The sequence below is a fragment of the Oncorhynchus mykiss genome, chromosome 2, assembly GCF_057628025.1.
Source record: "Oncorhynchus mykiss isolate SJ-2025 chromosome 2, ASM5762802v1, whole genome shotgun sequence".
Classification (NCBI taxonomy): domain Eukaryota; kingdom Metazoa; phylum Chordata; class Actinopteri; order Salmoniformes; family Salmonidae; genus Oncorhynchus; species Oncorhynchus mykiss.
In genome coordinates, this window is record NC_143023.1 from 35,521,448 (window position 1) to 35,534,249 (window position 12,802).

At 44.2% G+C, this 12,802-nt stretch overlaps 1 protein-coding gene across 2 annotated transcripts in view; it reads right to left on the reverse strand.

Annotated features, from left to right (window-relative positions):
- LOC110488787 (protein argonaute-3) overlaps positions 1-12,802 on the reverse strand; it is a 43,461-nt gene that overhangs the window by 14,967 nt on the left and 15,692 nt on the right. The window contains exons 5-11 of one of the 2 annotated variants that reach the window (XM_021561185.3): positions 7,822-7,958; positions 5,978-6,112; positions 5,760-5,847; positions 5,059-5,206; positions 4,762-4,881; positions 3,125-3,247; positions 53-186 (exon numbers count right to left, since the gene is read on the reverse strand). In XM_021561185.3, coding sequence (XP_021416860.1) covers positions 53-186; positions 3,125-3,247; positions 4,762-4,881; positions 5,059-5,206; positions 5,760-5,847; positions 5,978-6,112; positions 7,822-7,958 — 885 coding nt within the window. Of the gene's footprint in view, positions 1-52; positions 187-3,103; positions 3,248-4,761; positions 4,882-5,058; positions 5,207-5,759; positions 5,848-5,977; positions 6,113-7,821; positions 7,959-12,802 lie in introns of both variants that reach the window. The other variant, XM_090198451.1, reaches the window with a different exon arrangement.

Below are 12,802 nucleotides of genomic sequence, written 5' to 3' on the forward strand. Positions count from 1 at the left end.
CAGTTGTACACATAGTTAGTGGGTGAAACAGATAAGACTGGCTGGTTCTTACTTGAGGATCTCCTCGCGACACTGCCTCTGAGTGGCGAAACACGCGATGGCCCACATCTTGATCTCTACTCCCGTGTGGAACTGTTTGCCCCTCATGTCCCACACCCCGTGACTTGGGGTGGCCACTGTCCGGTTCTGAAACCACAGTGTAGTACGGTTGATCTGCTGCGTGTACACACACACACTTTTGCGCAAACACACACTTGTTTTTCTATCCTTGTGTGGACCTAAAAATGTATTTCCATTAAAAATCCTATTTTCTTTAACCCTAATTGTAAGCCAAAACCTAACCCCTACGTTTAAAATGGCATTTGTCATCATGGAGATGTGGGAAATGTCCCCATGAGGGATCATTATCCATGTTTTAGTATCCTTGGGGAAATTTGGGGATTTCAGGTCCCCACGAGGATAGAAAAATTGCACAGTAACCACACACACCCAATAGAGTAGGACATGTAGACAATTCATGCAGGCACACATGTAGAAATGACACAAAATTGCGTGTAGACACCAACACTATGGATACAGAGTCAAATTTAAAACACACACGTATAGACTGAAAGACAGGTGCTGTATTTTAAAATGCCCCCCCCCCAAGCTGCTTCAAAATGTTCTACATTTGTTCTCAAATTTATACATAAAATTTAAAAAATCCTCAACAACCAACCAAATAGTCCATAATGACAAAACAGGATTTAGACATTTTTGCTAATGTATTAAAAAGAACAAAAATACTTTATTTGCATAAGTATTCAGCTCCTTTACTATGAGACTCGAAATTGAGCTCAGGTGCATCATGTTTCCATTGATCATCCTTGAGATGTTTCTACAACTTGGAGTCCACCTGTGGTAAATTCAATTGATTTGACATGATTTGGAAAGGCACACACCTGTCTATATCAGGTCCCACAGTTGACAGTGCATGTCAGAGAAAAAAAACAAGCCATGAGGTCAAAGGAATTGTCCGTAGAGCTCAAAGATAGGATTGTGTCGAGGCACAGATCTGGGGAAGGGTACCAAAGTATTTCTGCAGCATTGAAGGTCCTCAAGAACACAGTGGCCTCCATTTTTTAAATGGAAGATGTTCAGAACCACCAAGACTCTTCCTAGAGCTGGCCACCCGGCCAAACTGAGCAATCGGGGGAGAAAGGCCTTGGTCAGGGAGGTGACCAAGAACTTGATGGTCACTCTGACAGAGCTCAAGAGTTCCTCTGTGGAGATGGGAGAACCATCCAGAAAGACAACCATCTCTACAGCACTCCACCAATCAGATCTTTATGGAGTGGCCAGACAGAAGCTCCCCAGTAAAAGGCACATGACAGCCTGCTTGGAGTTTGCCAAAAGGCACCTAAAGACTATCAGACCATGAGAAACAACATTGTCTGGTCTGATGAAACCAAGATTGAACTCTTTGGACAGAACGCCAAGCATCACGTCTGGAGGAAGCCTGGCACTATCCGTACGGTGAATGACGGTGGTGGCAGCATCACGCTGTGGGTTTCTTGTTCAGCGGCAGGGACTGCGAGACTAGCCAGGATCGAGGGATAGATGAACGGAGCAAAGTACAAAGAGATCCTTGATGAAAGCACTCGAGCAGGTTCAGGATCTCAGACTGGGGCGAAGGTTCACCTTCCAACAGGACAACGACCCTAAGCACACAGCCAAGACTCTGAATGTCCTTGAGTGGCCCAGCCAAAGGCCGACCATGAACCCGATCGAACATCTCTGCAGACCTGAAAATATCTGTGAAGCAACGCTCCCCATCCAACCTGACAGAGCTTGATAGGATCTGCAGAGAAGAACAGGAGAAACTCCCCAAACACAATGTGCCAAGCTTTTAGTGTCATACCCAAGAAGAATTGAGGCTATAATAACTGCCAAAAGGTGCTTCAACAAGGTACTTAGTAAAGGGTCTGAATACTTATGTAAATGTGATTAAGAAATATATATAAATTAGCAAAAAATTCTAAAAACCTGTTTTCCTTTTGTCACTATGGGGTAGTGTAGATTGTTTTTCCTCAAACAAATTAATACATTTTAGAATAAGGCTATAATGTACAAAATGTGGAAAAATTCAAGGGGTCTGAACACTTTCCGAAGGCACTGTATATGTAGTAACTTCATTTGAAGAGATCGTGATTAGGTCTCAATAGGTGTTTTGCGATTGGTAAGGTAAATTCATTGTACTTCACTTTAATGGCCATTTATTTCCTGAAAGTCAGACTCTTCCAACACTCCAACTCTCCCAGCTTCAGAATCATCTGCATTCTCCAAATGTAGCCTTCACAAAATTTGTTTACAGATAAAAATCTGAATTTGATAACATTTTATTTTGAAAATATGTACCAAATATGCTGTTTACGTACATGGTTTAGTAACTTACAGACAAGGTAGAAATACGAAAACAAGTCAGGTCCTGGAGTGTCTTAAAATGAAACCAGAATGTTTAGGCTGACCTCATCCACTGTCCAGAAAAACAGATTTATTGGAGTTCTCCTTGGGCAGTCCTAATCACTTTAAAAATGTTTGAATACAAAACTGGGTCTGGGATTAAGGCTTAAAATTTGATTTGACTGTTTCCAGTAAAATCCCACTAATGTGTCATCTACTCTCACAAATTGCAAAAAGTGAAATTGCAAAAGAACAAACAAAAAAAAGGCATAAACACCACAAAAGGAAGCTAAATTGAGTCAAAGCATATTATGTCATAACGATCTGTACTATGCATTCTCAATAAAAGCAGAAATGAAAAATGATGTAGCCGTGTTAGCTTTGAGCAAAGACTACTAGTTTATATTAATCCACACAGACAAGCCTGTATTCAGAAATTGTCTTAAAGTAGGCGTGCCGATCTAGGATCAATTTTGTCTTTGAAATCACTATGAAGAAGAGGGGGACCTGATCCTAGATCAGCACACCTGCTCCTAGACGATTCACAGAGGGGAACGACAAACGGATCAAACCAAAGCAAGGGGGTTAGTTCCCTCATATAGCAAGGGTAGGTAGCGTGTCAAACAAACAGAGTATGGAGCGTGATTTAAAGGAAGGGTACCATAAAGTGCTCTGTGCTCACCCTGCCGCCGTATTGCAGCATGGGGGCGGGCAGCACGCGCCCAGTCACGTGGGCCATCTCGTCGCGCACCTTGAACTGGAACTCCTGCACAAAGGGGTCAGCCTCGTAGTTGGCACTACGCACCTGCAGGGGTCACACACACAGAGACAGAGAAAGGGGTGTTTAGGGTGGTGAGGTAAGTTGGTATCCAGAAGGCAGTGTCATATTCACAATGCACTAAAACAGAAGAAAAAACAAACTACTCCTATTAGAAACACTCAGCTTGTCAAAAAACAAAACATTAAATTTGGTACGGAATGCCCTAATGAATATGACCCAGGTTTGAGGAGGTTGATGTTGAGACAACTCACAAGTAGGTAGATTGTTTTTAGTTCACATTTCCCCCAGAATTCTGTCACACGCAACATCCTGAAATAACCTTAGACATCTTTAAAACATTGTCAAATTTCCCTCTCGGTTTGTCCAATCGTTCTGCATATTTCACAGTTATTCCACCCACACTTTAATTCAGTTACTATTCACGGATGGTTCTCTGCATCTAAATTAGAAGTTTACTGTCTCTGGCAGTGTACTATCAGCCAGAGGTATGTTTTAATCCCAGGTGGGAGATTGGAAGTCTGTTTAATAAGGTGGCCGATGTGTGGTTAACACCGTGAAGCATGGAGGTGGTGTGATGGTACTTTGCTGGTGACAATGATTTATTTAGAATTCATGGCACACTTAACCAGCATGCATACCACAGCATTCTGAAACGATCACCATCCCATCTGGTTCACGCTTAGTGGGACTGTCATTTGTTTTCCAACAGGACAATGACCCAACACACCTCTAGGCTGTGTAACGGCTATTTGACCAAGGAGGAGCGTGAGGGAGTGCTGCAACAGATTACCTGGCCTCCACAAATCACACCGACTTCAAAACAATTGAGATGGTTTGGGATAAGTTGGCTGCTTTTCCTTCACTCTGCAGTCCAACAAGTTCTCAGCATATGTGGGAACTCCTTCAAGACTGTTGGAAAAGCATTCCAGGTGACTACCTCATGAAGCTGGTTGAGAGGATGCCAATAGTGTGCAAAGCTGTCATTAAGGCAAAGGATGGCTACTTTGAAGAACGTCAAACATATTTTGATTAGTTTAACACTTGTGGTTATTACATGATTCCATATCATGAAGAAAATAGTAAAAATAAAGAAAAATCCTTGAATGAGTATGTGTCCAAAGTTGCCAGCCTGTGTCTCGCCCACCCCGATAGCGGTCATTACCATAGGACAACTGGAGATCGAATTTCAATATTGAAACAATGTTGCAAATGTCAGAGACAGACAGCAAGGTTATTGAAAATCTTTGCTGTTGAAAACTAAACGCAAGTCTAAAAGAAAAATGGGAGATAATGTCTAGATGCTTTTTACAGTGAAGATCTAGTATACAAATGGCCTGGCTGAACTGACAAGACCTTGGATTAGGCAGACAGATGGAACAGAGTCAATCGGCATTTCAACTTCATAGATTTAGCCGGTGTTAACTTGTGGAATAGACACCGGCTGGAATGGGGTTAACCAATCAGCATCCAGGATTAGACCCACCCCTTGTATAACTGTAAATAAGACTCCGTGCCACCAGGCGGCGCCACTGACTCACCAGCCGGCTGATCTCCTCCTGTCTGTCAGGTGCAGAGCGAGCCGTGGCTTTGATCATAGTGGACGTCTGATTATCTGTCAGTTTCTTGATGCAGCGCTGCCCTGCTACTATGTTACACACCTGCAGGGACACAGCACAAAAGCATTGAGTATATTGCAAAGCATTTTATTCACACTATTTGGCCAAACTGAAGCCACGCTAAAAAGGACAATGTGAAAAGACAATATCCGAGCCATCACAGTACGGTTTGGGTCGGTCCTATAGTGTGAATCAGGCAAAGAAATGAATATTTCTCACCTCCAGGGGCAGGTAGGTGTGCTTCTGCTCCTGCCCCACCTGGAGGCAGGGTAGGTGGGGATACTTGAGCTGCAGGCTATACTTCTCTCTGAAGTACTGGGCCACCGTGCGTTCCACCGTTTGACCATTCTCCAGCTGCAGAGGGAACCTGACCACAACAGGTAGATGGAACGGCAAGGGTTAAGAACTATCTTTACTAACATTGAAAGGGGCGGCTGCGCATGAGGGGTCTACGTAAAAGTGGTCTTCAATTTCTAGTTCAGATCAATACAGTGAAGATACAGAAACGGCCTCACAAAGCTATCAAAACGTTGAGCAAATCATTCTCAAAATGTTGAGCATCAGTAGATACTGGAAAGCAAAGAAGCAGCAGCAGTAGATAAACAGCTGCATGTAATAGCATATTGGCCAACGATGACTAACACCCATTGACCTCGAGACAAGGATCTGACTCAGACATTTTGTGGTTCTGGTGAATTCTTGTGAACAGGTCAACCTACATTCAAGTGCCCGCTCCTCTCCCATCCCATCCCGCCCCACCCCACCCCACCCCACACCCCAGGCTCCATGTGCGTCTCCTCCCAGTCTCTCTCTGGCCTCTCCTAGTCCCACCACACCGCACTCTCTCCCTAGTTCCACTCCACCCAATCTCATTACTTCTTGTCCCACCCCACCGTCCCTCCGGGGCTCTCTTGACTCACGTTTGATGGCTGGCGGGCCGACGGGTTACGTTGCAAACGCGGTACTTCCGCCGCATGGTTCCACAGTGTGTCACCTCCACCTTCAGACCTGGATAGGACAGCTTTTAGGACCTCAGGGACGTGGCAATGACACAAATGTGTGTACACAGGCACGCCCAAAAGCCTAGTATACATCCTCTTTCACGCACACAGACAAACACACGCACAAAATACACTACCTTTGATTTCTTTGGTGAACTTGACACGGTGGGAGTCTGTGAGAGGTCGGGGCTGCTCGTCTATGTTGTGGATGTCCAGGACCTCACACATGAACTGGATCACAGGCTGGGCTTTGTAGAAGGCCGTGGCAGAAACTGCAGGACAGACAGGGCCATTAAACACTCGCTCACACTCACTCAGAATTACCAATCACTGGCAATACCTGCCAAACCGAGAGTAATCTCCCTAGCTCTTTACTGTAGATGCAAAATGTGAATTGATCTTGGTCTGCCAAATACGTCACGCCAGAAGCAGCCATTTGTCATCAATTATCAGCCATCATCATTTTTTTTTTAGCTATTTAGGTCTATATCTCAAATCAAACCAAGTACAGCAGCTCAAGGCCTGTAGCCACGCCAACACGGCTCTCAAACATGAAATAAAACCTAGGAGGAACATCCAACATCCCTCTGGCTTTATGTGCCGTTAGAGGAAGCTGGCGCCTAGATGAAGACCCTAATAGTTGTCTCCACCTTAAAGGAGAGATGAGAAGAGAGGAAACAGATGCTGCACTGACACTGTGCTCCCAGTGACGTCAGGGCCACGTCTGACAGCGACACTGACGACCGGAGCATACATGCGATTAGAAATGATGGGGAGTGCAGGTCACGGTCACTCTCCACATAGACAGTAGGGTTCTCATCCCCATAAACAGGAAATGACATCAGCAATTTCATGTTTGTTTTGATGTCGGTTTGTGAGAGTGCTGATACATTACACTTGGGAGTGTGAAAATGAAAGGGTTTTAAATAGAGCACATTTTTGTTTGTTGCTTACAGTGGGGCAAAAAAGTATTTAGTCAGCCACCAATTGTGCAAGTTCTCCCACTTAAAGATGAGAGAGGCCTGTAATTTTCATCATATGTACACTTCAACTATGACAGACAAAATTAGAAAAAAAATCCAGAAAATCACATTGTAGGATTTTTTATGAATTTATTTGCAAATTATGGTGGAAAATAAGTTGGCTGACTAAATACTTTTTTTGCCCCACTGTATGTACTGGTACATTTTCTCAGTGTTGCTATATCTTCAGCTAGGATGTGTGTGATTTTATATATGTCCCCTGGTGAGATATAAAAACAGACCATTGGCGCCTATTTGTTTTCGCGCTCTTTTAGGGCCTATTCTCCTCATTCCTTGAGCACACAATGACTAATGAAAGAGAGAATCATTTGCAGATGGCTGCACTTTTCTGCCCTTTGGTGGCGAATGGGCGAGGGGCTAGAGGAAGCAAAATGATTTGCGAGAGAGGGAGAGCGGGAAAACCGCCTGAGTGAGAGAAGCCCGAAGACAGAGCAGTCAGGCACTCCCCAAAACAAAAGCAGCCCACCAAAAATGGCTCCCAAACACACAGGGCCCTTCAGATCCCTGTAACTCCGTCTCCACAGCAACTGCCTAGACAGTTTCCACAAAGCAAGAACGCCGCCCCCCCCCCCCCCCCCAAAATCCACTTTCTACAAAGCCTACAGCCAGCCCACCCACCTATAACCAGAACCCTCTTTCCAAACCCCCCTGATGCCAGTATGCGGCACAACACCCACTGTGGAGTCCTCCCATATTAGGTAGAAGTTGCCTCAAACACCGATACAGGTTCAGGGCCTGCATTCATAAAGCGTCTCAGAGTAGGAGTGATGATTTAACACCAGTTTAGCCCTTTAGATCACATTGAATAAGATTACATGGACAGGGGGACTTGATCCTAGATCAGAACTCCTACTCTTATCCATATGGCCCCAGATTTTTTTATCCCCCTAAATGGTTACGGTTAGGATTGGTTGCAAAGTGATGTGCGCTGTCCTCACCGTCAATATTGAGCATCATCTTCCACATGGCGGGACGTACAGACTGGTGGAAACCAAACCACACCTCTCTCCCCCCTCCCAGAGGATGGTCGTAGCCCTCTGGGGCTGAGAAGAAGGAGCGACCCACCGGGGTGTACCTGGAGAGGGGGAGAGAGAAGAGCGATAAAATAAGGAGAGAGAAATAGAAGGGGGACAGACAGATAAGAGAATTGGGAAGTTAGTATACACAACCTGGACCAAGATCTTGGTCAATGGCTCTTTGCACAACGACAGTCTGACAACAAGCTATTTTCCCAGTTGACACTGAACAGCAACGAAACGAGAGGGTGAAAACTCCACGGCCTTATCGACAACTGATCACTGAGGGGCAAAGACTCATTAATAACAGCGTATCCTGGACACATTCTGTCAATGCAGTAGCCTGAAGCTATAGCAAACATAGCCTTATGGCAGGTGTCGATACACAAAAGCCAGTTTTTATTTAAGACTTGGGAAACTACTTTCATTAACATTAACAAGTCTCTCACTGTTGCCGCTTGCTATAGACCTCCCTCTGCACCCAGCTGTGCCCTCGATACTATATGTAAACTGATTGCCCCCCCCATCCATCTTCTGAGCTCGTGCTACTAGGTGACCTAAACTGGGACATGCTTAACACCCAGGCCATCCTACAAACTAAGCTTGATGCCCTCAATCTCACCCCTCATGAATCAATGAACCTACCAGGTACAACCCCAAATCAGTAAACACGGGCACCCTCATAAATGTCATCCTAACTAATTCGCCCTCCAAATACACCTCTGCTGTTTTCAATCAAGATCTCAGCGATCAAACGACCACCCCTCATCACTGTCAAACACTCCCTGAAACACTTCTGCGAGCAGGCCTTTCTAATCGACCTGGCCGGGGTATCCTGGAATGACATTGACCTCATCCCGTCAGTAGATGATGCCTGGCTATTCTTTAACAGTGCCTTCCTCACCATCTTAAATAAGCATGCCCCTCTCAAAAAATGTAGAACTAGGAATAGATAGTCCTTGGTTCACGCCAGACCTGTCTGCCCTTGACCAGCACAAAAACATCCTGTGGCGTTCTGCATTAGCATCGAATAGCCCCCGTGATATGCAACTTTTCAGGGAAGTTAGGAACAAATATACACAGGCAGTTAGAAAAGCTAAGGCAAGCATTTTCAAACAGAAATGTGCATCCTGTAGTATTAATTCAAAAAAGTTCTGGGACACTAAAGTCCATGGAGAATAAGAGCACCTCCTCCCAGCTGCCCACTGCTCTGAGGCTAGGAAACATTGTCACCACCGATAAATCCGCTATAATTGAGAATTTCAATAAGTATCTCTCTACGGCTGGCCATGCTTTCACATCGCTACCCCTACCCCGGCACCCTCCACAGCAACCCGCCAAAGCCCCCACCATTTCTCCTTTACCCAAATCCAGATAGCCGATGTTCTGAAAGAGCTGCAAAATCTGGACCCTCTCTTTCTAAAATTATCTGCCGAAATTGTTGCAACCCCTATTACCCTATTACTAGCCTATTCAACCTCTTTCGTATCGTCTGAAATTCCCAAAGATTGGAATTCTGCCGCGGTCATCCCCCTCTTCAAAGGGGTTGACACTCTAGAACCAAACTGCTACAGACCTATATCTATCCTACCCTGTCTTTCTAAGGTTTTCGAAAGCCAAGTTAACAAACAGATCACTGACCATTTCGAATCCCACCATACCTTCTCTGCTATGCAATCTGGTTTCAGAGCTGGTCATGGGTGCACCTCAGCCACGCTCAAGGTTCTAAACGATATCATAACCGCCATCGATAAGAGACATTACTGTGCAGCCGTATTCATAGACCTGGCCAAGGCTTTCGACTCTGTCAATCACAACATTCTTATTGGCAGACTCGACAGCCTTGGTTTCTCAAATGATTGCCTCGCCTGGTTTACCAACTACTTCTCTGATAGAGTTCAGTGTGTCAAATCGGAGGGCCTGTTGTCTGGACCTCTGACAGTCTATGGGTGGGCCACAGGGTTCAATTCTTGGGCCGACTCCCTTTTCTGTATACATCAATGATGTTGCTCTTGCTGTTGGTGATTCTCTGATCCACCTCTACGCAGACGACACCATTCTGTAAACTTCTGGCCCCTCCTTGGACACTGTTAACTAACCTCCAGACAAGCTTCAATGCCATTCAATGCCATACAACTCTCCTTCCTAAATGCATGCTTTTCAATCGATCGTTGCCCGCACCTGCTCGCCCGTCCAGCATCACTACTCTGGACGGCTCTGACTTAGAAAACATGGACAACGACAAATACCTGGGTGTCTGGTTAGACTATAAACTCTCCTTCCAGACTCACATTAAGCATCTCCAATCCAGAATTAAATCTAGAATCAGCTTCCTATATCGCAACAAAGCATCCTTCACTCATGCTGCCAAACATACCCTCGTAAAACTGACCATCCTACCGATCCTCGACTTCGGTGATGTCATCTATAAAATAGCCTCCAATACGCTACTCAACAAACTGGATGCAGTCTATCACAGTGCCATCCGTTTTGTCACCAAAGACCCATACACTACCCACCATTGCGACCTGTACGCTCTCGTTGGATGGCCCTCGCTTCATACACGTCGCCAAACCCACTGGCTACAGGTTATCTACAAGTCTCTGCTAGGTAAAGCCCCGCCTTATCTCAGCTCACTGGTCACCATAGCAGCACCCACTCGTAGCACGCGCTCCAGCAGGTATATCTCATTGGTCACCCCCAAAGCCAATTCCTCCTTTGGTCGTCTTTCTTTCCAGGTCTCTGCTGCCCATGACTGGAACGAATTGCAAAAATCTCTGAAGCTGGCTAGCTTTAAGCACCAGCTGTCAGAGCATTTTACAGATCACTGCACCTGTAGTTAGCCTATCTGTAAACAGCCCATCTACCTACCTACCTCATCCCCATACTGGTATTTATTTATTTATTTTGCTCCTTTGCACCCCAGTATCTCTATCTGCACATTCATCTTCTGCCGATCTACCATTCCAGTTAATTGCTATATTGTAATTACTTCGCCACCATGGCCTATTTATTTCCTTAACTTACCTCATTTGCACTCACTGTATATAGACTTTTTGTTTTCTTTTGTTCTACTGTATTATTGACTGTATGTTGTTTATTCCATGTGTAACTGTTGTTGTATGTGTCGAATTGCTACGCTTTATCTTGTCCAGGTCGCAGTTGCAAATGAGAACTTGTTTTCAACTAGCCTACCTGGTTAAATAAAGGTGAAATAAATAAACTTATGGCTGGGGGCAGTATTGAGTAGCTTGGATGAATAAGGTGCCCAGAGTAAACTGTCTGCAACTCAGGCCCAATTGCTAATATACGCATATTATTAGTAGATTTGGATAGAAAACACCCTGAAGTTTCTAAAACTGTTTGAATGATGTCTGTGAGTATAACAGAACTCATATGGCAAGCAAAAACCTGAGAACCAGGAAGTGGGAAATCTGACATTTGTAGTTTCTCAACTTTTGGCCTATCGAACAGTGTCTATGGGGTCATATTGCACTTCCTAAGGCTTCCACTAGATTTCAACACTCTTTAGAACCTTGATTGATGCTTTTACTGTGAAGGAGGGGGGAATGAGGGCTCTGAGTCAGCGGTCTGCCAGAAAGCCACGAGTTGGCCATGCTCATTCACGTGAGAGTTAGCTTGAGTTCCATTGCATTTCTATAGACAAAGGAATTCTCTGGTTAGAAAATTGAAGATTTATGTTAAAAACATCCTAAAGATTGATTCTATACATCGTTTGACATGTTTCTATGGACTGTAACGGGACCTTTTTACTTTGTCTGCTCGTGCCTCATGAATTTGGATTACTGGGCTAAACGCACAAACAAAAAGGAGGTATTTGGACATAAATGGACATTATCGAACAAAACAAACATTTATCGTGGAACTGGAATTCCTGGGAGTGCATTCTGATGAAGATCATCAAAAGGTAAGCAAATATTTATAATGCTATTTCTGACTTCTGTTGACTACACAACATGGCGGATATCTGTTTGGGTTGTTTTGGTCTGAGCGCCGTACTCAGATTTTAGCATGGCGTGCTTTTTCCGAAAAGTAAAAAAAAAAAAATCTGACACAGCGGTTGCATTAAGGAGAAGTGTATCTATAATTCCGTGCATAATAGTTGTATATTTTATCAATTTTTCTTATGAGTACTTCTGTAAATTGATCTGGCTCTCTGCAAAATCACCGGTTGTTTTGGAACTACTGAACGTAACGCGCCAACGTAAAAATATTTTTTTATTTATTTAAATATGAACTTTATCGAACAAAACATACATGTTTTTGTGTAACATGAAGTAAGTGTTTAATTTATTTCTGCTTTTTGTGAATCCTCTCTTTGGCTGGAAAAATGGCTGTGTTTTTCTGTGACTTGGCTCTGACCTAACATAATGGTTTGGTTTGCTTTCGCTGTAAAGCCTTTTTGAAAATCGGACACTGGTGGGATTAACAAGAAATGGTGTAAAATACTTCTATGTTTGAGGAATTTTAATTATAGGACTTGTTGTTTTAAATTTGGCGCCCTGCACTGTCACTGGCTGTTGTCATATCGATCCCGTTAGCAGGATCTCAGCCCAAAGAGGTTAAAAAAGGTTCTCATTCAGTATTGGTAGGCACACTGATAACACATTGCTTTTGAGTGGAGGAGGCTATGAGTGAAGTCAGGTAGGACGGCATAGGAATACATCTGGTTTCCCGCCGAATTATCATCATGCCGTGAAAACAAGCACACTTGTTTGCAAGAGCATACATTCACACGTTTCATTTCCAATGTGGCACTAAGCAGAAGTGAGTCTTCACTGAAATTCAGTACTTGATTTTAGAGGTCGACCGATTATGATTTTCCAACGCCGATACAGATTATTGGAGGACCAAAAAAGCCGATACTGATTAAAAATCGGTC